The following is a 20565-nucleotide window of genomic DNA, read 5'->3' as shown; positions in this document are numbered from 1 at the left end:
AGCTTTTTCAAGCATTCAACTAAAATTAAAATTATTAAAGTACCAATTAAGTATCCAATGCAGCCTTAATACATTAAATTAAAATTTGATAAAGCTATTAAAAGATGAAGAAATGGGAAGGGATCGAAGGTTATGAATTTGGATGAGAGGGCCTAATTGATAATTTCTAATATATCATATACTTAATTGATAAAAAAGAAAATCCAATGGGACCCAATTGAGAATTGATGCATAGGTCGATTTGCAAGACTTCGCTACTCCAATCCCCTCCCTAAACCTCCACTCCTCTTCTCCCGTGCTCCTCCTCCGTCGTCTTTACCGCCACAAGTTGTGGTAACCAGCCATCAAGATTTAATAATAATAATAATGTCACATGGTCATCACCAGCCCTACGATCCATATTACCAGCTGCCCCCAGCAGCAGCAGCGCCAGGAGGAGAGTGGAACAGCGGGATAAACACTCTGTTCGTGTCGGGACTACCGGATGACGTGAAGGCGCGTGAAATTCATAACATCTTTCGGCGTCGCCCTGGCTTTGACTCTTGCCAGCTCAAGTACACCGGTCGCGGCAACCAGGTGAGGGCCCAATCTCAAATAGAAATGAATAATTCAAGATGGACAAGCTTGAATATGTTTGTTTACTTTGCAGGTTGTTGCTTTTGCTACCTTTTTCAATCACCAATCAGCCATTGCAGCTTTGCATTCTTTGAATGTGAGCCCTTTATTTCTCTGTTTTGTTTTTTTACAGAATTTATTCTTTCTTTCTGCCGAAATACAATATTTTCCACTACTGATAAGTTGTTTCTTGAGCGGCGTTTCGATGATATTGGCAAATGAGAAGAGGGGAATTCTTAATGGTATATAGCTAGGCTGTTAAACTAAATTATTGTCAACAAACAAGCATCTGGGGTTTCGGTTCTGATTCGTAATGGATGGTCATGTTTAAGTTTTGTTCTAAAAGGATGTAGGACAAATGGGCGCATTGTGAATATGTAAAGATGGTTATGGTGATGATAGTGTTTGAATCTCTTGGGAATCCATGCATGTTTGTAATGCCATCTTTCATTGTTGATCATGTGTAGGGAGTAAAATTTGATCCTCAAAGTGGATCCACTCTGCATATTGAACTTGCCAGATCAAACTCGAGGAGGAAACGTAAACCAGGTACATGGTTGAACATTTACTGATCGAAATTACTGTTTCCAAAACGTGTTTGATAGGTGTCAAAGAACCATCTCAACCCAATAGCTTAAGCTTTTAGGTGAGGTTCCAGGATATGATTTATATTATTCTCTAACACACCCCCTCAAGTGAAAGCCCTTTGGGCTTGAAACTTGCACAGACCCACATTACCTTGTGCTTAATTTTTTTATCAAATAAATGGGGATGGTGAGATTCGAACTCGAGACCACTTGGTCATCAAGTCTCTGATACCATGTCAAAGAACCATCTCAACCCAATAGCTTAAGCTTTTAGGTGAGATTCCAGGATATGATTTATATTATTCTCTAACAATAGGCAATTGACCTTCTTTGTTATGCAGGTAGTGGAGCCTATGTTGTCATTGATAAACGAACCAAAAAGCCATCCGATGCTCATGAAACATCAAGTGATGATGGTAATTACTGATATGCATGCCTAGTTGTGCATGTTTATTTGTTGTCCTCCTATTTTTCATTTCAAAGAGTTGTATACATGGGATTTTGCCCTGATTCTGTTTGACTATCTTCCCATGTATAGTTGAAAGCGACCCTGAAGAAGATCCTGAAATGAACAATGTTGATACTGCCTACCAGGGTGATTCAGAAAATGCAAAGAGGTTAGAAAAGTGATTGAAAGTTATACTTGTTACTCAATTTAAAGTTTATTATTTCAAGATTCCTACTGACTAGATTACTGGTGCAAAATAATTCTTGAAGTTTTTCCAACTTTTTTGGTGCATCTCTGACTTTTCTTGTCTGCTTCTTTGCAGTGAGGCAGCAAGTGATCCTGATAATGCTGCAGTAGCAGTAAATGTAAGTAAACAGTGTTTCACCTTATCCTTTGTAAGAGGTGCTGATTCATGTGCGCGGGTGCTGATAACACTGCTTTATTTGTTTGCTTGTTTTGGGGTTTGTTGGGAGGGGACAGGGGGTTAAATGAGCAGCGAACGACTTTAGATGACTGTTAGTGCATTAATGAAAAACAAATTTCTTGAAAGGTAGTTTTTTTTTACAGAATTGTTCCCTGGTTCTCCACCCTGTTTTTCGTGCTTATTGGTTTGTATGCCCTCACTCGAAATTGCTGTGGTTTTTAGCTAGTATTTTAAAAGTAAAACTTTCAGGAGATAGCGAGAATGTGGAGAAAGTTAAGGACATGAAACTAAACTCACTCTGCTGGCATTTCACATATGTCTCTGAATTTTGAGTTAACTTTTCCTCTTTCATGAATCCCAACTGTTGATTACATAACCTTTCTCCGGTGATTAGTCCATAGGCATGGAAATGCATTTGAATTAACATTGCATTTGAATTAAATGGTTGGTTCAGGAGATAGGGGAGAGGACTGCAGAAGGAGGTGTCCGTCCTTGTTCCACTTTGTTTATTGCAAATCTAGGTCCAAATTGCACTGAAGATGAACTGAAGCAAGTTCTATCACAGTGAGTTCCAGTTTGCCTTGTCAAAATAGAGACTCTTTAGTAATCTTTTCTGTACTCTAATTATGTTCTTATTGCTGTTGTCTTGATTATCTATTATATTATGAGTTTGGAAATGTGATGGCTTAAATTCTTTTGGTTCCAGATATCCTGGATTTCACGTGCTCAAAATTCGTGCAAAAGGTGGAATGCCAGTTGCCTTTGCTGATTTTGAGGTATTAATGCTACCAGTCAAAGAAATTGCTTGTGCTTTGGGCCTTTGGCCTTCGCAGAAAAAAAAAAAAAAAAAAAAACAGATAGTCCAGAGATATCAATGAAAACATTTTCTTGATCCCTGGCCATCTCCTTAAGATGGTTCGTGCATGTTGGCCATTGTTTATAAGGCAGCATCAGAGGCCATCTTTGGCCATCTCCTTAGTATGGCTTGTGCTTCTAGTCACTTAGCCTTTTAAACTGTTGGTGTGAAGGGATTTGCTTAATCTTGGCAATATATCTCACACAGCTGCAGTCACAATAAAACAAGCAAGCTGGATTATTGTTTTTCACCTTTAAAATGATTACTCACTTGATAATCTTGGTTTGAGAAGTATACCCATTCAGCACTGCAGGATTCTTTGTATTGAAACGTTGTCACAATATGGATCTCTTCCTTCGTATCATGAGCAAAAAAGATGGTCCATGTTGTTGATGAGTTCTTACTTTATGTTGTAAACTTAAGTTCCCCTATCAAACTATCATCTTATTAACATCTAGATTAGTAGCTGCAAAACTCGCTATTTAGGAAGACTAAGTGAGTCTTCAACCTGTGATGTTCTTTTTTTCTTTTCTGGCAGGAAATTGAACAAGCCACTAAAGTCATGGAGAATCTTCAAGAAACCACTTTACCATCATCAGACAGAGGTGGCATGCACATAGAGTACTTATTCTCCACTCTTGTTTTGCTCTTTAAACATCAAATATTTCATCATCATAATGTATTTTTGCACCGGAGCACTGCAGATATGCCAGGTCCAAAATGAGGAAGCCATAGCAGAGAACCCAATCACTCACCCAATCACTCATCAGCTGGCTACTTTTTGATTCTCCAGGGAACTAGTGGTTCTATCTTCACTTAACAATATATTGCAAACCAGATTGGCCTTGTTTTTCTTAATATTGTAAAGTTCCTGATGATCCATAGAGTGTTTCCCTCGTTTGGTTGTGTTCCTTAATATGCTTTTGAGTGAATTTTTCTTTAGTCCTTGGTGTTGGTTCCCAATATTATCCACAAACAATAAAACGAAATTATTTGGGAGTTTTTAGGATCCTAGTAGACAGATGTAGAGTTGTTTAGGGGTTTATTACCTGAAAATCTGATTTTCTTCGACTTTGAATAATTCCTTAAAAACTGAATTGTTATAAACCACAAGTTGTCCAATTATTCAACCTCCAACAATAATTTACACGAACCACCAATGAGAAATCTTCTAAATTTTTATTTAAGAGAAAAAGATTGTAATGACTAGAGTGTTAACTCTCTATTCTGTGATTTATATAATTTTTTTTTTTAATAGACAACCACTAAAGAATGAGAGGCATGACTTGCTATTTATAAGAAAATCTTAAAAATCCTATAAATTAGCGAAATATCAGTTTGTCAATTGAATAATATTCATATATTAATTCAGGAAAATTTTAGAAATTAACTTAATTAAGTCCTTACTTGATTTTTTTTAAATCTAGAAATATAATCTTTGTATTAATTATATTACAGTCTTTAATTTTTAAAATATAGTTTAATCAAGTCATACTTAATTAAATCATTACAGTTTAATTTATGATTAGTAGTTCTTAATGTGTGTGATCTATTAAGTTCCTCATATGTTGGCCTAAATATTAATTATAATTCTAATTAAATAGAATTAAATAAATTAATTTATTATCAATTCAACAATTAATTAATTGGTATGTGAAGACTAGGTGTATCGTCTAGTAACATGTCATTATCCTCAAATATTAGAAAAGTTATTAGTGGTTTGACTTAACCTTTCAGTGACTAGTTTCTCAGAGTAATTAATATATTTTTATTAATAATGTTTCAATTTAACATTAAAGCATGAAATATGTTTGCTATGTTAAATCATGTTGTTCTCTAAATAATAGTCATTGATCGTTTAAATAAGATTTGAAACTCTTTTCAAATCTTATTCAATATTAGCTAAGGATTTCTAAGTCAATATTATTTGAGAATAGATAGAATATTTTTTCTAATTCACCTAAGGTGATGAATCCTCTCTTGATCACTCAAATAGTTCATGTTATACCCAATGACTGTCCTTTCGTTACCTCGATTAAGATAATATGTGACAGGATCAAAGCATAAATTTTTTTATACAGGATAACTTAGTGATCTCACGTCTAAGAATCACTTATACAAGTGTCATATGAGCCTTTTTATATATATAAGTGATTTCTCTATATAGAATTCTCATGTGTATCACTTCAGCATACATGTTTTATAACAATTATCTACATATTAGTTTTAGGTATCTCTTATATCCCGATTTATGAGAACAATTGTTTTATTTTATATATAAAAAAAAGAACATAATATATGCTAGTCTCTACGGCTGGTAAATGTTCAATATTTAAAAGAACATCGACTAGGTTTAGAAACAATGTTTTAATGTAAGAAAAATCTTATAATTATAACAATTTTATGATTTTCTTTGCAAAGTATTTTTGTTCCATAAACTTTATATTTACACTAGATTTATAAATTAAGTATTAGATTCATTAATTTAATATTATATGAATATTAAAGATAAATTAAATTTTTAATAATAATAAATATATATTTATATAAATAAAATAATACCACATTTAACTAACCTATTATCTAAAAACATATTAAACTAATTCTTAGGTTCTGAATTCAGTTAAAACTTGGTCCTTCGTGCCTTCGTGTTTGAAAACCACCTATTAGTCAGTCTCTTTACTGTTATTTACCTTGTCATTTTAAAACAACAATTGGTCTCTCCATACTTTCGGCATGTTGGTTTAGGACAAAAAAAAAACAAAACAAAAAGGCAACAGATGTTTTGGTAAGACAATGGTTAACAATAGTCAAGTGACTAAGTTACAGACTTTCAAACATGAAGGACTGTATAATCACATTCAAAAAACCCAGGGACTGGAAATTAATAAATAGCTTTTTACAGTTGTGTTATCATCAGCTTGTTGGGTTTTAAAGTGTTTTTTACTTGAAAATATATTAAAATAATATTTTTTATTTTAAAAAATTATTTTTAACATTAATTTTAAAATTTAAAAGGCCGGGAATTTAGTATAGCTTTCGAATTTAACTTAAAGCAAATCAGTTTGTTGGTAAGCAAGTGAAGGCTTAAATGGATCATTTTGCTTAGCTTGGACTAGAATCTTATTTGTTTCATATTAGATATTGTTTGGAATTGTGTAAATTATGTTTCATTAAAATTTAATTTTTTTATATTTAAATTTAAATTTAATTTTATATTTTTAAATTGTTTTAATGTATTGATGTGAAAAATAATTTTTAAAAATTAAAAATATATATTATTTTAATATATTTTAAAATAAAAAATACTTTAAAAAATAATTATTACTACACTCCAAACACCTTTTTATTTATTCGAAACGTGGCTGAGAATACTTTTCGAAACAGAAGCCTATAATTAACGGTGATGTCTCCATGGAAGCTGATTCAAAGGTGAAGCTGCCAACGTTAACTTCTTGATTGCTATTCTTGTATGATATCTCTGTCCATTTTGAAAGGTCCGTATAATATTTTATTACTGCGTGGGGCCATAGCTTTAGGATTTCTGTAGCTGCAAGTCAAGAGCTATAGAACAAGACAAGTTACCTATCATCCAGGGCAATACAGCTCTTGATGCATCCTATAATTTTGTTTTCTTTTTATGTTTTTTCCCCCGAAAGGTTGCATCCTGTTCAGCAGCCCATGACATGTCAGAGTTAAGAAGAGACAATTCCATTTCAGGATAGAGTTCTCTGAAAATCATTGTCATCAACCAGAGGTTAGATAAGCGGTAACCAGCTCTGCTCCTGTGGATAACAAAATGAAGAGCATGGGGATGGCTGTGGCCTGTGTGCGCTCCATGCATAAATCCCAGCATTAAAAATGTTCTGAATCTTCAAGCCTGTCATTATCAGAATTAATGCTTTGATTTACTGCATTTCCAAGAATCTGAAATTCAAAAAATGGCTGCCAAGGCAAGATAAGATTCCCCCCCCGTCCTCATTTAATGCTCTCATGTTTCATGTTTGCTTGCTTTGGTTGGTTCCTGAGGTCAAGGCAAATCTAAGATTAGTTTCATCTGCTTCTTCAGCCTGTCATTATCAGAATTAATGCTTGGATTCACTGCATTTCCAAGAATTTGAAATTCAAAATATTGCTGCCAAGGCAAGAAATGATTTTCCTCTCATCATATGTTTCATGCCTTCGAGGTCAAGACAAATATGAGATTAGTTACATCTGCTTCTCCATCCTCTCCCTCCATCCCTCAATTCTCGAAGTTTCAAAACTAGTCCAAGATAGGCAGACCTACAAACAGAGAGAGAGAGACGAGAGATTCTTAAGAGCTGCTTCATTGCTTCAAGCATTGCGTATTCACTAGTGCTCATGCATCATTGCTATTTAATATCAATTCCAATCATTTATTAAATACAAAATATTGTGGGAAATTTTATAATAATATTCAGAATAACTAACAGAACGCTATTAGTTACTTTTCTCGATCCATCTCAAAGAAATAAATACACATAAAGAAAGAAAAGTTAGGTGAAGATATTCTTTTTTTCTAGGTCCTGAATTTAATTTTCTCTTTCCTTTGTGTATCTATCATTTCTTTAAAATAGATTTAGAAAAATAACTAATAAAATTCAACAAGTTACTCCATCTACATCATAAAATTTCCCAAACATTGCTACCCCTACTCCCTTTCCACTATACAAAGCAAAATGAAGATGGCTTTGAACAAAACACTGAAGGCAAAAAAAAATTACAAAATGCAAATGGACCAGCCACATATTTGGCACCCTTGCGTATACGTTGTTCATTACGGGCTAGCTCTTTACGAATCTCGGCATGAAATCCTCCTGGCCTTGTCCCTTTCCTCGAAAATTGGCTTTAGGGTGTCAAAAGGATAGCTTCCCACTGAATCCTTCCCGTGCCTCATTTATTGGTAGGGGACCACCACAATGTTGTGGTGGCTGCTGCTGCTGCTGCTCTATGTAAATCCTTCCACTCCGGTTTCCCACATCATACCCAGGTGTTGCCATGTAATTTGCGTCCACAAGCATGTCACCTTCTAGTATGCGGAGAACCTTCTCCCAAATAACAAACAAATAAGCAAAAACATGGCCTAAGTTTTAATGATAGCTATCCAAAACATCAAAATGCTGTGCGCATAAGCAAGTAAAGCATATCAAGATCTTTCCCATAATAAATTTAACAGATAAGAGCATGTTTCCATGATGAATTCCAACACAAAAGGTGAAATTTTCCAAGAAAAAAAAGAGTAGAAAACAAAAAAAAATCCCATTTTCATAACTTTGATTGAAGTTCATTCACATTTGTTTCTATACAGCTTTGATAACAACGCAACCTTATCCCGCTGTTCCAGAGTCCTAGGGCCTACGGATTTCTAGAAGTATAAATGCATCAGGACACGCTCATTCAGATTCATGTATTGTAAGGCAAGACTGAATATTTTTTAAATTGAAAGCTTTGTTTACCTGAGACATACGAGGCCTGGAATGAGGATCCCGTCGTATGCATAACGATGCTGCATGGAGCATGCAGTAAACCTCCTGCTCTGAATAGTGATTGCCAAGCTGTGGATCAATCAGTTCATCTATGGCAAATTCTTCCAATAGAGGACGTGCCTATCCGGATCAACATGCTTGAGAATTAGAATATAAGAAGAAAGAAGCTACAGAATGCAAGACGTATGGTTCTTCCTAATTCTATTGGTAGTTTTTGTCACTTATCTCAACAATGTCTTTGCATGATTACACTGAACACAGCCTAATGAAGCAAGAAAATACTAGCATAAATATAGTGGAACACAAAGCTAAAGCTAAGGATTGGCAAACTGATTCCTAAAGCATACCCATTCCGTGAGACACTGCTGGCCCTTTGGCCGGTTGAGGTCCACTGCTTTTCGGCCGGTAACAAGCTCAACCAAAACAACTCCAAAGGAATAAACATCAGCTTTTTCTGTGATTTGACCGCTTTGAGCATACTCTGGAGCCAAATACCTGCAGCAGAGAACATCTTATTCAATACTGCAATTGCATGTAGAAGGAAAAGGCAAAAAGCACCATCTGAAATTTACCCAAATGTTCCAATCACTCTTGTTTCAACACCAGTTTCACCATCAGGCTGCCACCTTGCTAGGCCAAAATCTCCAACCTAGCAATAAAAAGCTGAACTAAGGTCAATAAATTCAACAGGTTGGTAAGTGAAAATACATGTTTCATACACCATGAAACACAAGAAAAATATCTCCAGAAACATCTTCCAAGAAATTCTGAAGAAAACAATACTACTACAAGCTTGTCAAGCTCCTCTTCATGAATGTACAGAAGTGATGCATACATGAAAAACAAAATGAAGGTCTACAAGGGTTCTACTCTGGTTCTGTTATGAGATATTGGAAACAAGTTACTAGAAAACGTAAGGTAAAAAGAAGAGGACTTCGACGCAAATATGAAGCATTTGTGAGTAACATTTACATTTCTAAGTGTCTAATTTTGAAAAAGGAAACAACGAAATTCCATACCAGTGGTTCAAAATCATGGGTTATGAGAATATTGTTAGGCCGCATATCTCGATGGACAATGCAACCTACTCTGCATTCTTCATGAAGATAACGTAACCCTCGAGCAGCTCCTGCTGCAATCTTTTGCCGTGCAGACCATTCTAATGGCTCCCTATGACGTCCTGAAGAATAAAGCTTTTAGTAAATTGCAACAAAAATTGGCATCAAATTAAAGGTACTTGTTTTAGCCAAACAAATGGCACATCATTAGGATCATATATAGTGTTTTTTCTGTTATACAGGAACCAAGCTCTTCGTGCAGGGATAAAAAAAAATTACCATAGAGATGAGAATCTAGTGACCCATTGCATATATATTCATAAACTAGCAACCTCCTTCTGTCCTCAATACAAAAGCCAATGAGCATAACAACATTTCGATGCTGAGCACAGCTAAGGACTTCCACCTCTGAGCAAAATTCGATATCCCCCTGTGAACTAGCCAATTTGTGTTGCTTGACAGCAACTGCCTGGCCATCTGGCAATACACCTCTGTGAACAGATCCAAACCCACCCTCTGCCAAGAAATTGGCTTGTGAAAATCCTCCAGTAGCAAGCTCCAACTCAGCATAGCTAAACCACCTTGGGGGCTTCCCAAATACAGGTGCCTTATGTTGGCATATTGAACACAAAGGAGGGGGGCCAAGAGGCGCATTTCTGGATAATGAGATTGCCTCTCTCATGTTTCCACTCAAGTCTAGATCGGTCCTGTAGTTTGACTTTCCAATTCCTGTTTGTTGATCAAGTTTTGAGAACTTCTCTAGCAAAGCTATAGTTGTTGAAGTTTGAGCCAAACTATTACTTCTCTGAGAGCCATCTTCTATGTGTCTTGAGGAATGAATGTGAGAACTAAGCAACTCTCCTACCCATGGTTCAAACCTTAAACTTGAAACTGAAGATAAATGTTCACTGTCTGTGTCCGAACTAGATTCATCAAGATCCCTATTTTCCACAATGACCAGTGGTTCCTCTTTCTTGAGTTCTCCATTTGTTTCTGAGATAAAAAATGGTGAAGTTCCTGGATCACTTGAGACTGATGAAGTCCCTGCCTCAGTCACAGTAAATGGTGTTCCAGCCTCTGGACTACTTGTTGGAGTAACCACTGGTCCTCGAATGGAGCCTGGAGAATCATTTTTATTTTTGGAATGCTTCTCAGATGCTTCATCTAGGTTGGAAGGTGATGAGCCCACAACTTCAGGTTCCTTTGATGATCCAACAAGATTCAAGCGGAGGACTTTTGCCTGGGACTTTTTCATAACCACTATGTTGCATTGCAGCTCTTCCATGCAGCGTTTTTCCTCATGCCTCAGCTGTCTATAGAAGAAGCCCAGGCGTCAAATAATGAATCATAAGAATCTACATATATTCTGGATCAAGCAAAACAGTATCGAGAACTTGAATGAGGCAAGAATTTATTAATTCAAAATCTTAAAGTTATGTTTTTAAACTGACAAGGATAAAATATGATAGTAAAAACCCAACAAAGATTGGAGAATTACTTGTCTAATACAACCCAGTTGGCTTGTGCCTTCTTGGCTTCTGCAGAGACTGCCCCACAAGGTGAGCCAGATACAATTTTTATCTTCACGTTGATCTGTGAATGGAATAAGGATACAAAACATAGTATCAGCATAGGCATAAAGGAGTTTAACATCCATGAGAACTTAGACTGAGGCACTTACTTTGTTTGGATCATAAACATCATGAAGCTGAAGGATCATCTGGGAGCAGGAATCTGTAAGGTCAAACTTCTGATCTGAGGTTGCTCCCAGATGAGACTTCCGGTGACCATTGGCACAGTCACCAGCAAATCTTGGGAATCCCCATAATCTTCGGCCTGAAGAATTAGTGAAAAGGCAATCAGATTTACCATCAAATTAAGAAAGTTAAACCCCAAAGTACTTTCTAAAAAAGGAAATGATAGAGCAGAATTAGATTGACATGGAAATCCAAAAGTAAAGAAATGATCGATTGTATCAGGAGCAAAATCAATAATGAAATATCAAACTATAAAACATCCCAGGCAAAGTTTATTAACTAAGATTAGAAAGCCACAAGCATGAAGTTAATGAAAGGAAATGAAAAATATACCAGGACTCTGTGAAGGTACAACCACCAGCAGAGTAATGCAATCTCCAGGTTGCACAACGTGAGTCAAAGCCCAGACCAAAGCAGTCTTGGGAATCTCCTTGGAGGCTTTAACTGCAACAACAACCTTCACAGCAACGTCTGAGCCGCCTTTCTCTTGGTTCCCTCTCCTCTGCTCTCTACTCATCACTACCACCACAATTAATTTATCAAAAACCTCCACTTGTTCTCTTAACCAAAGTCCCCACTACAGTTATAGAGCCAACAACAAAAGCATGACTACAAGACGCACCAAGATATTTCATGCATTATTACACTGTCCCATCCATGTTGGATTCAAAAGACAAGAACCACCGACAAAAAACCTATACCCCTCCCGTTATAGCAGCGGCAGACCACACCTTTGACAAGACCCTTTTCACTATTTAACACAAGCTCCTCTAGAATCAATAACAAAAACCTATTTCACAGCCCTACAATTGTATTTGGCCCCTCCTTTGATTAATCAACAAATTGTAAACCCACCCACCCAAAAAAAGAAAACTAGTAAAGATCTGGACACCCTTTGGCTCAAAATGCAAGAACCAGATTACACTAGCAGAAATTCGACAAAAAAAAAAAAGTTGGTCTTTCAAAAACATTCATAGAAAGAGCATCCGCAAACACTAGAACTGGGCCTCACTGTCACTTAACGCTGCTAAAGCCTTCTTTTTCTGAGTCGTCAAATTAATGAGTCAAAGTACAGTGGTAAAAGAAATAGCTCCAAAAGATTCAAGTAACTTTTCTTGGATCCCAGATTGGTATGGAGTTTAAAAATAAAATAAAAAAATTGTTCCAGTTTCCAAAAATCGAGTTGACCATGATGGAATCTTCCACAAATTTGAACAAACAGTCTTAAGCTGAAAAGCCACACCTTTTTCTTTAAATCAAACAAGCTCTACTCACATGGTCCTCCTGCAAACTCAAGAAAAAAAAGAAGCAAAGATCAGCGTCAAAACATTTTACATTCACATCAAATTCCTCTTCCTGTTTCCGAAATTTAAACAAAAAGAATCAAGCTACAAAAAAAATATACAAAATTAAAAAGAAAAAAAAAGGTATTAATAGATCCAAAACTTGTTATTTCTTTTGTTATATTAGAGAGAGCAACTAAATATAAGAGAAAACAAAATTTCGAAAAATTAATATAAAAAAAAATAAAAAAAGGAGGAGAGATGAAGTGGCAACAACCTTTGGAATGGGAAAAAAAAAAAAAAAAAACTGCTTCTAAGAAAACAGCGGTTTTGTGCAGGAAAAAAAAAAAAAGAGAGAGAAGAAAATTGTGGTTTCAAATGGAAAGAAAAACGAAGAAGAAGGAATCTTAAACTTACGAAGGGACCAATCTGCGTTCAAAGAAAAAAAAGAAGAAGGGGGGAAATCCTCTTCCGGATATTTAAATGCGTGCGTCGTCGTCTCTGTGTTTCTTTCTGTCTCTGAGAGAGTGTTTTAAGTAAAGGGAAGGGAAGATTAAGGAAAAGAATTATTCTAATGAATATAATAATAAATAACATTGAATTTGCATGGATGGGAATGGGCCCTCCTTCGAATCATTTTTGTTGTTGGTGTTTCTACTGCTCCCAACTTGAGTTTTATCGTGGGATCTGCGTGGTTTTTTTTAGTGTTATAAATTTTATTTTTAAAAGTTTTTTTTTATTTAAAAATATATTAAAATAATATTTTTTTTAATTTTTTAAAATTTATTTTTATCCTAATACATTAAAATATCCAAAAATACTAAATAAAATTTTAAAACAAAAAACAAATTCAAATCATGACCAAAAATAGATTGAAACTCAATATCAAACACCCCTGGATTAGAAATCATTTTCTTCTTGACTATCTAGGGTATATGTATTAATGTTTGTTTTTTAAAATTATATTAAAATAATTTTTATTTTTTATATCAGCACGTCCAAATTATTAAAAAAACAAACAAAAAAAAGTATCAATTTCATATTTTTTTTAAGATAAATATAATTTTAAAAGGCATATAAAAACAAAAGTTATCACAATCTCAAACATGTAAAAACTCCTTTATCAAATTTTATAATTCTAAACTCTAATACAATGTTTTATTTATTTTATATTTAATTAAAATGTCACACCAATTGAGTTTGAAAAAACTCTATTTATGGTCTTTTGGTATTATTTGTGGCTTATGTTTTAAAAACATTTTAAACAAAATACAAAAATTTATTATATATATTATTTAATGTAATAAATATAAAATATATTATTAACTGAAATATAAGACTAATATTATAATAGATTTAGTTATGGTATTGAAATGGTAGCATTGATGGTGATATGAAAGTTGTGGTGGTGATTTTAGTAATATAATAATGATTTATATGATATTAATAATAATGATGATAATTATAGTAATATTAAATTAATAATAATTGTTATTTTATTAATAAATAGTTATAATTATTGTAAGTAAATAATAAAATAGTTAATGGTAAAAAATCTAAATATTTCTATAAAGGTTATAAAGCTATTGTAATAGTAGAGTTAATAATAATGGTGATAATATTAAAATAAAAGGTGGTTGTTAATAATTGACTATTAAAGTTATTAAAGTTGTGGTTTAATAACTGAATTATAAAATTTATGGCGGTCATGGTTATGAAATTTGGATGATATTGGTGGTGTTTGTCATGGTATGATAATGATAATATTGATAATGTAATATTAAATAATCTATTTTTATTGTTTTTTTAATTATCTTTTGAAATTGTTAAAAATAAACACAACAATCCAATCATTTGATTATTATTTTTATTTTTTGAAAAAAGTAAAACCAACAATACGAAAATAATTGTCTAAACCACTTTGTTTGGTTTTCGAAACAAAAATATAATGAATTGTTGATTTTTATATGTTTTATTAAAAAAATCAATAAATTTCTTAATTTATTGAGTTTTAAATATATCATCAATTAACCACATCCATACTGGTGTTTGCATAAAAATCAACAATTTTTATACCTTTTTTGTTAAAAAAAATCATTTCCATTTACCAAGCAAACTAAACTTGGAAAGCTTTGTGTTTTCCCAAAATAACACTTTCCTACAAAAATATTAGAAAAATAGCACAGGTTGAAAAAGTTTTTAGAAAATAGCATACCTTATTGGGTTATGTTGTTCCTAACAACTTAACTTAATTGATTGTGTTGTTCCTAATAATACAATTAATGAGGTAGTGCAATTTGATTTGCCCAAACATTGCAACCTAAAAAAATAATAACCCTACATATTTTTCTCCATTTCTCTTCTTTCCCTTATGCAAAAAAATCCCTTCTCCCTTAGTCACCATTGGTGATCTTGCCCTCCCTCTTTATAATCAATCTATGCTATTTTTCAATTTATATTTTCTCTATCTTGTCATCTTTTTCTCTTATTGTCTTCTTTGTTTTTTTACTCAAAACCATCGCCCCCTCCCTCTCATTCACCCTTTACCATTATGGCTTTGCCACCACTATCACTGCCACCACTTCCTCTTCAACAAATTAAGGTAAACACTCTATCTCGTTCCTCACTCTTAATTTTATAGGTTTATTTGTTATTTTATGATTATGTTAAGGTTTAATTGATAATCATTTGTGTTGATATTGTTATGTTAAAGTTTAGTTCAATTGAGATCAATTAGGTTTGAAGCAATGCAATTAGATATAATTTGAGATAATTGATGCTAAGAATTACATCAATTAGGTATAAATTATATAAATTAGGGTTTTAAATTGAATTTTGGGACTAATAGCAATAATTAGAAATTTTATCCAATTAGAGAGTAATTATGGTTGGAGGATTCACGTTTATTTGATGTCTTAGATAAGGAAAAGGCCACTCAAACACGAGGTGGTACAAATGAGTACAACACTCAAAGATGAGGACATACCCATAATATAATGTCAATGAAGTTGGCTCATCATTAAGCAATTGGCGTAGATAGAGTTGGGTAATGTAGATATTAAATGTTGTTTTGTTATTTTTTAAATTGTGAGTTTGTATTTATTTTACTTTTATTTAGTTCTACTTTAATAATTTTTTAGACTTTCCACTTTGAGATATTATTATTGTTATGTATTTTTGAATTTTCATAATTAAGTTGTTTAGAATTTCAAAATAAACATTTCTAGGTGAATGAAGGCAACATAGTTGAGCGAAATGATGAAATTGTTATTGTTTTAGTCTTGCTAGTTTTATAGACTTGCTAATTTGACAAATTGTTATTGTTGAATATATTTTGAATTTTCATAATTAAGTTGTTTAGAATTCAAAACAAGACATTTTCAGGTGAATAAAGACAACATGATTGAGTGAAAGAATTATATTAAGAGAGAATATTAAACCAATTATCACTTTACAGGTTAGGTTACATTTTTATCCAAATAATCACTTGAATAATAGAACATTTTAAAACTTGTATAACATGTTAGGAAAAAGAAAGAGAAAGTGATAGAAAAAATTGATTGGAGTATAAATGTTTAGGAGATTGTGGAAATGACTTTAATATAAGTAAAAGAACTAAAAAATAGTTATGTGATCAATTATTGTTTTACAGGTTTGGGATAAAGTTTAGGGTTTAAGATTTAAATTTAAAGATGTTTATGGTTTTGTTTTGGATTTGGATTTGAGATTTGTTTTAGGGTTTGGATTTATAGCTTAGTGTTTGGAGTTTAGTTAGAGTTAAAATTTGGATTTCGGGTTTAGTTAGGGTTTAGAGTTTGGATCTGGGTTATGGCTTAATTTTTCAGCTCAATGAGTTACTTTGTTAGAACAAGTGTAACCTATTAAAATATACTATTTTCCATAAACTTTCTCGACTTATGCTAATTTTTTAATTTTTTTATGGGAGTATTATTCTTAAAAACCACTCAGAAAAGATAAGTAAGATATTGAATCATTTTTTCAAAAATAAATAATGTGTTTTGTTCTTAATAATTTAGTCTTTTATATAAAAATAACTTAGATGATTTGGAGCTATTTAGAAATAAATTAATACTTTAATTTTTTGAAAAAACTAGAATTTCTTATTTAAAAATAGTCAAGAAAAACTAAAACTTCCTATTCAAATGCAATAGTTCTCCATCTAGAAAATTAGAAAACTAGTTTTCTAGTTTTTCAAATTCATACTAAGTTTGAAAAACACATTTTTTAGGTTCTCTACAGTTTTTCAATACAAGTTTTTAACGGTTTTTCAAATAAAAAAACCATGAATAACATATCAGTGTCATAAATCTATCATTTATTATAAATCTAATATAAAAAATTGTTTTAGTTAACAATGTAACTTTTTCGTGATAATTCTTAATCTGTGTGAAACAAAATTAATATTCTACAATTAGATTATCATAAATATAAAATATTAAGATGATTCATTACAAATTATGGTTTTGATTTTTAAAAACAAATTGTAATCTTGATGTCTTTTTTTTTGGGAAAAATTCATTTTTGTTCTCAACAAATGAATATATTTTCTAACATTTTATTGTGTCGCACTTGACATGAAATGAAACCTCCAAAATTAAAGGAAATTTTAAAAATAGAGTCACCACCTAGTTTTTTAAGGTGACTAAGTGTCTTATAATATACATTGGTTTCAAAGATCTAAGTGAATGGTTGATTATGCTTACAGGAAGATAAAAATCACATTTACCGTATTCTTTCCAAGAAAAGGTTATCTTAACCATAGTTATTAAACCCGGCCCGGGGGTTGACTTGGCTAAGGGACCAGGTCCCGGGTTTCATGGGTCAACCCAGGTCAACTCGGGTCAACCCGGATTAACCCGGAAAAATTAAAAAAAAAAATTAAAGTTTTAATATTTCATATGAAAAAATCCATGTAAATATAGATTATTCATATTATGAAGTTTAAAAGAATATTTTAAAAAGTTTTTTATCCTACATTAAAAAGATATTATGTTAAGCTTTTTAGTTAAAGTATTTAAACTAAAAACGTTTTTTATCCCACATTGAAAAAATATAACTTTTTTCTTGGAAACATAGAGTATATATACTAATGGGTTTCAAATCCCACATTGAAAAAACATAACTTTTTTCATGGGAACATAGAGTATATATATGAAAGGGTTTTAAATCCCACATTAAAAAGATAATATATTATCCTTTTAAGTTGAAGTATTTAAACCAAAAGGTTTTTTATCTCACATTGAAAAAACATGATTTTTTTCTTGGGAACATAAAGTATATATACTAATGGGTTTCAAATCCCACATTGAAAAAACATGGTTTTTTTCATGGGAACATAGAGTATATATATGAAAGGGCTTCAAATCCCACATTGAAAATATACCATGTTATCCTTTTAAGTTGAAGTATTTAAACCAAAAGATTTTTATCCCACATTGAAAAAACATGGTTTTTTTCATGGGAACATAGTGTATATATATGAAAGGGCTTCAAATCCCACATTGAAAAGATACTATGTTATCCTTTTAAGTTGAAATATTTAAACCAAAAGGTTTTTATCCCACATTGAAAAAAACATGGTTTTTTTCATGGGAACATAGAGTATATATACTAATGGATTTCAAATCCCACATTTGAAAAAAAAAAAAACCGGGTCTCGTCCGAGTTCGCCCGGGTCACCCGGGATCCGGGTCGACCCGCCGGGTCGCCCGGGTTTGGCCGGGCTGTTGCCACAGCCAGTCTTTTATTAAACCCGGACCGGTCCAGCCACCGGGTCGACCCGCCGGGCCGGGTTTAATAACGGTGATCTTAACTATGTGTTTCTTTTAAATTTATTTTATGCACGTCATTAACCGTCTAAATTATTTTCTAAGTTTATCTGCAAGTCATTTATAGTTGGTGGATATTTGTATAGACATCGTCAAATTTTTTATTATTATTATAAATAAAAGTTGTATGAAACACTACGATTAACCCACATCAATTCTTATTATAAAGAGACTCACTAATTTATTATTGACCTCGTGTTTGGCTAAAACAATCACACTCTGCCTACGTTAATTCCTAAAACTAGGATACACATCGACCTAACCGTTAAAATCCAAGTTTAATTAAGACATGATGTTAACTTGATAAAAACTTGTTGACTCATTATTAAACTCATTTTAAAGTTAAAATTTTCACACTAGACCTATATCGGTTCCTAAAAACAGAAGACATGTCAACCTAACTATTAAAGCCCAAGCTTTATAAAAAATATGACAATAAGAAAAGAATTGTTGTGGTGACTACTAGTGACAGAGAAAATGATAGTGATGTTAGTGTTGTGATTTTTCTCAAGTTTATTCTCTATCTTTATTTTTCTCTCTCTCTCTTCATTTTTTTTTCTCTTTCCTTTTCTTTTTCTTTTCTTTCCCTTTACCCTATGCTATTTTATAGCTCACATCATCTCAATTTCTAGCTCAAAAAATCATTTTTTCTTCTTTCTCTTTTTAGTTTTTTTCAGTTTTAGGATTTTTCTCCTTTTCTTTCTCTTCATGTTCTCCTTTCTCCTTTCTCACCTTCTGGATCAAACTTATTTTTCTCAACTTAAAATCTCCTTTTTCTTTCTCTTTCTATCTCAACATTCTTTTTCTAACTTGGATCCCCTTTTCCCTTGCTTCAACCATCGATTTATAGGCAAGTATTCTTGGTGGTGTGACCTTAATCCTTCAATATAGTTGTACACTTTGGCCAAAGCTATTTTTGTTGGTCTTTTTGCACCTCTTTTGCAGCGGCTTCAAAGGGTCATAATGTTTTTTTTTTTTTAGCATGTAGTGCACATACAAGGAAGAAGAATAGTGTGTTGTTTAGCATTTATGAGAGGTGTGAGAGAGAGAAAAAAAGGTGAGTCTAAATTATAGCAAAAACACATGAAAAACAAAAGCAAAAGAAAGATGTTGTAGAATCCATGCATGGGATATAAGGTATTATTTTGGCCATTCACCAAAACAATGTTGTTTTGGTGTTTTCCTTTCCTTTTCTTTTTCTTAACTATTGTAAGTGAAGCACATCGTTTCACTTAAAATAAAATGATGTTGTTTTGGACTTAAACCATTTTTTTTATGTTTTCAAAAAGGTCTCTTAATTCTTTACTATTTTGAATTTGGTCATTGGTTCTTTTTTTGGCCAATTTCAACAATTTTTTCAATATTTATTCTCAATTTCATCTCTGATTGCATTAAAATGGTCTTTGCTTATTGTCACCTTTTTCAATTCAATCATTGCATTTTTAATTTTGCAATTATTTAGCCAATTTCAACCATTTTCTCAATATTTCTTCTCAATTTCATCCATAATTGCATTTTTTTTCATTTTTATAAATATTTGTTTTTGTTTTTTTATTGACATATTTTTTTTCTTTTTTGGGATATTTGAGGGGGGCATAAAAAATTGAGTTATGATACATTGAAAATGAAAAACATGAAAATGAAAAAAACTAAGAAAAAAGAAAAATTCTTTTTATACTGAACATACCTTTAGCTTTGTAAATATCCTTAAAGGTTTTATGGATTTATAAAAAATACCTTTAAAATAAAACATTGAAATTATATTTTGAATTAACCTCGTTTAAGTTTAGTTTCATATTTGAAAAGGACTTCATGTCGATTTTGTTTCAGGGGTTGAATATGTGAAGGGGCTTTTTTTGGTTGAAAAGAAAAGGTTCGTGATTGCCTTTGTATCTTTTGTGAGTATTTGTTTTTGCAGTAGCTTTTGCTTTTTAAAGTGCTTTTCAAATTATTATTTTTTGAAAAAGTATTAATTTGATGCTTCATAGGTGTTTTTGGATTATTTTGACATGTTGATGTCAAAAATAATAAAATATTTTTTGATGCATTTTGAATTAAAAACTAGTTTTAAAAGATACCCTATATGATAATATCAAACACATACAAATTTGTTGTTAAATTAAACTTTTGAACATTACTTGGCACACAATCAGACATTATCAAAAACCTGGTTTAGTTTCA

General features: G+C 32.3%; 2 protein-coding genes across 6 annotated transcripts; one reads left to right on the top strand and one right to left on the bottom strand.

Moving 5' to 3' along the window:
* Positions 1 to 235: 235 nt before the first annotated feature.
* Positions 236 to 3872, top strand: LOC18096737 (protein WHI4). Of its 3 annotated transcripts, none has more exons than XM_024596960.2 (10): positions 236 to 576; positions 650 to 712; positions 1083 to 1164; positions 1544 to 1618; positions 1741 to 1819; positions 1973 to 2015; positions 2532 to 2638; positions 2781 to 2850; positions 3469 to 3551; positions 3635 to 3872. In XM_024596960.2, the coding sequence occupies exons 1-10, from the start codon at positions 367 to 369 to the stop codon at positions 3663 to 3665; spliced, it is 843 nt and encodes a 280-aa protein (XP_024452728.1). In that variant the 5' UTR covers positions 236 to 366; the 3' UTR covers positions 3666 to 3872. The 3 variants fall into 3 exon arrangements, with proteins under 3 accessions (XP_024452728.1, XP_024452729.1, XP_006385350.1); XM_024596961.2 differs by having other exon boundaries at positions 2529 to 2638; positions 3469 to 3535; XM_006385288.3 differs by having other exon boundaries at positions 238 to 576; positions 2529 to 2638.
* A 3370-nt stretch (positions 3873 to 7242) lies between these two features.
* Positions 7243 to 13110, bottom strand: LOC18096736 (inactive protein kinase SELMODRAFT_444075). Of its 3 annotated transcripts, XM_052451480.1 has the most exons (11): positions 12952 to 13087; positions 12496 to 12538; positions 11586 to 11771; positions 11177 to 11331; positions 10994 to 11088; positions 9775 to 10808; positions 9457 to 9617; positions 9010 to 9086; positions 8785 to 8932; positions 8408 to 8557; positions 7243 to 7996 (listed from the first exon to the last, which is right to left on the bottom strand). In XM_052451480.1, exons 3-11 carry the CDS (start codon positions 11767 to 11769, stop codon positions 7808 to 7810), a joined length of 2193 nt encoding a protein of 730 aa, XP_052307440.1. In that variant the 5' UTR covers positions 11770 to 11771; positions 12496 to 12538; positions 12952 to 13087; the 3' UTR covers positions 7243 to 7807. The 3 variants fall into 3 exon arrangements, with proteins under 3 accessions (XP_052307440.1, XP_052307439.1, XP_024453402.1); XM_052451479.1 differs by having other exon boundaries at positions 11586 to 12536; positions 12953 to 13110; XM_024597634.2 differs by lacking the exons at positions 7243 to 7996; positions 8408 to 8557; positions 12496 to 12538; positions 12952 to 13087 and adding an exon at positions 8564 to 8699.
* Between the last annotated feature and the right edge of the window lie 7455 nt (positions 13111 to 20565).

Source organism: Populus trichocarpa, chromosome 3 (assembly GCF_000002775.5).
Source record: "Populus trichocarpa isolate Nisqually-1 chromosome 3, P.trichocarpa_v4.1, whole genome shotgun sequence".
Classification (NCBI taxonomy): Eukaryota; Viridiplantae; Streptophyta; class Magnoliopsida; order Malpighiales; family Salicaceae; genus Populus; species Populus trichocarpa.
This window is presented reverse-complemented; position numbering and strand designations above follow the sequence as displayed.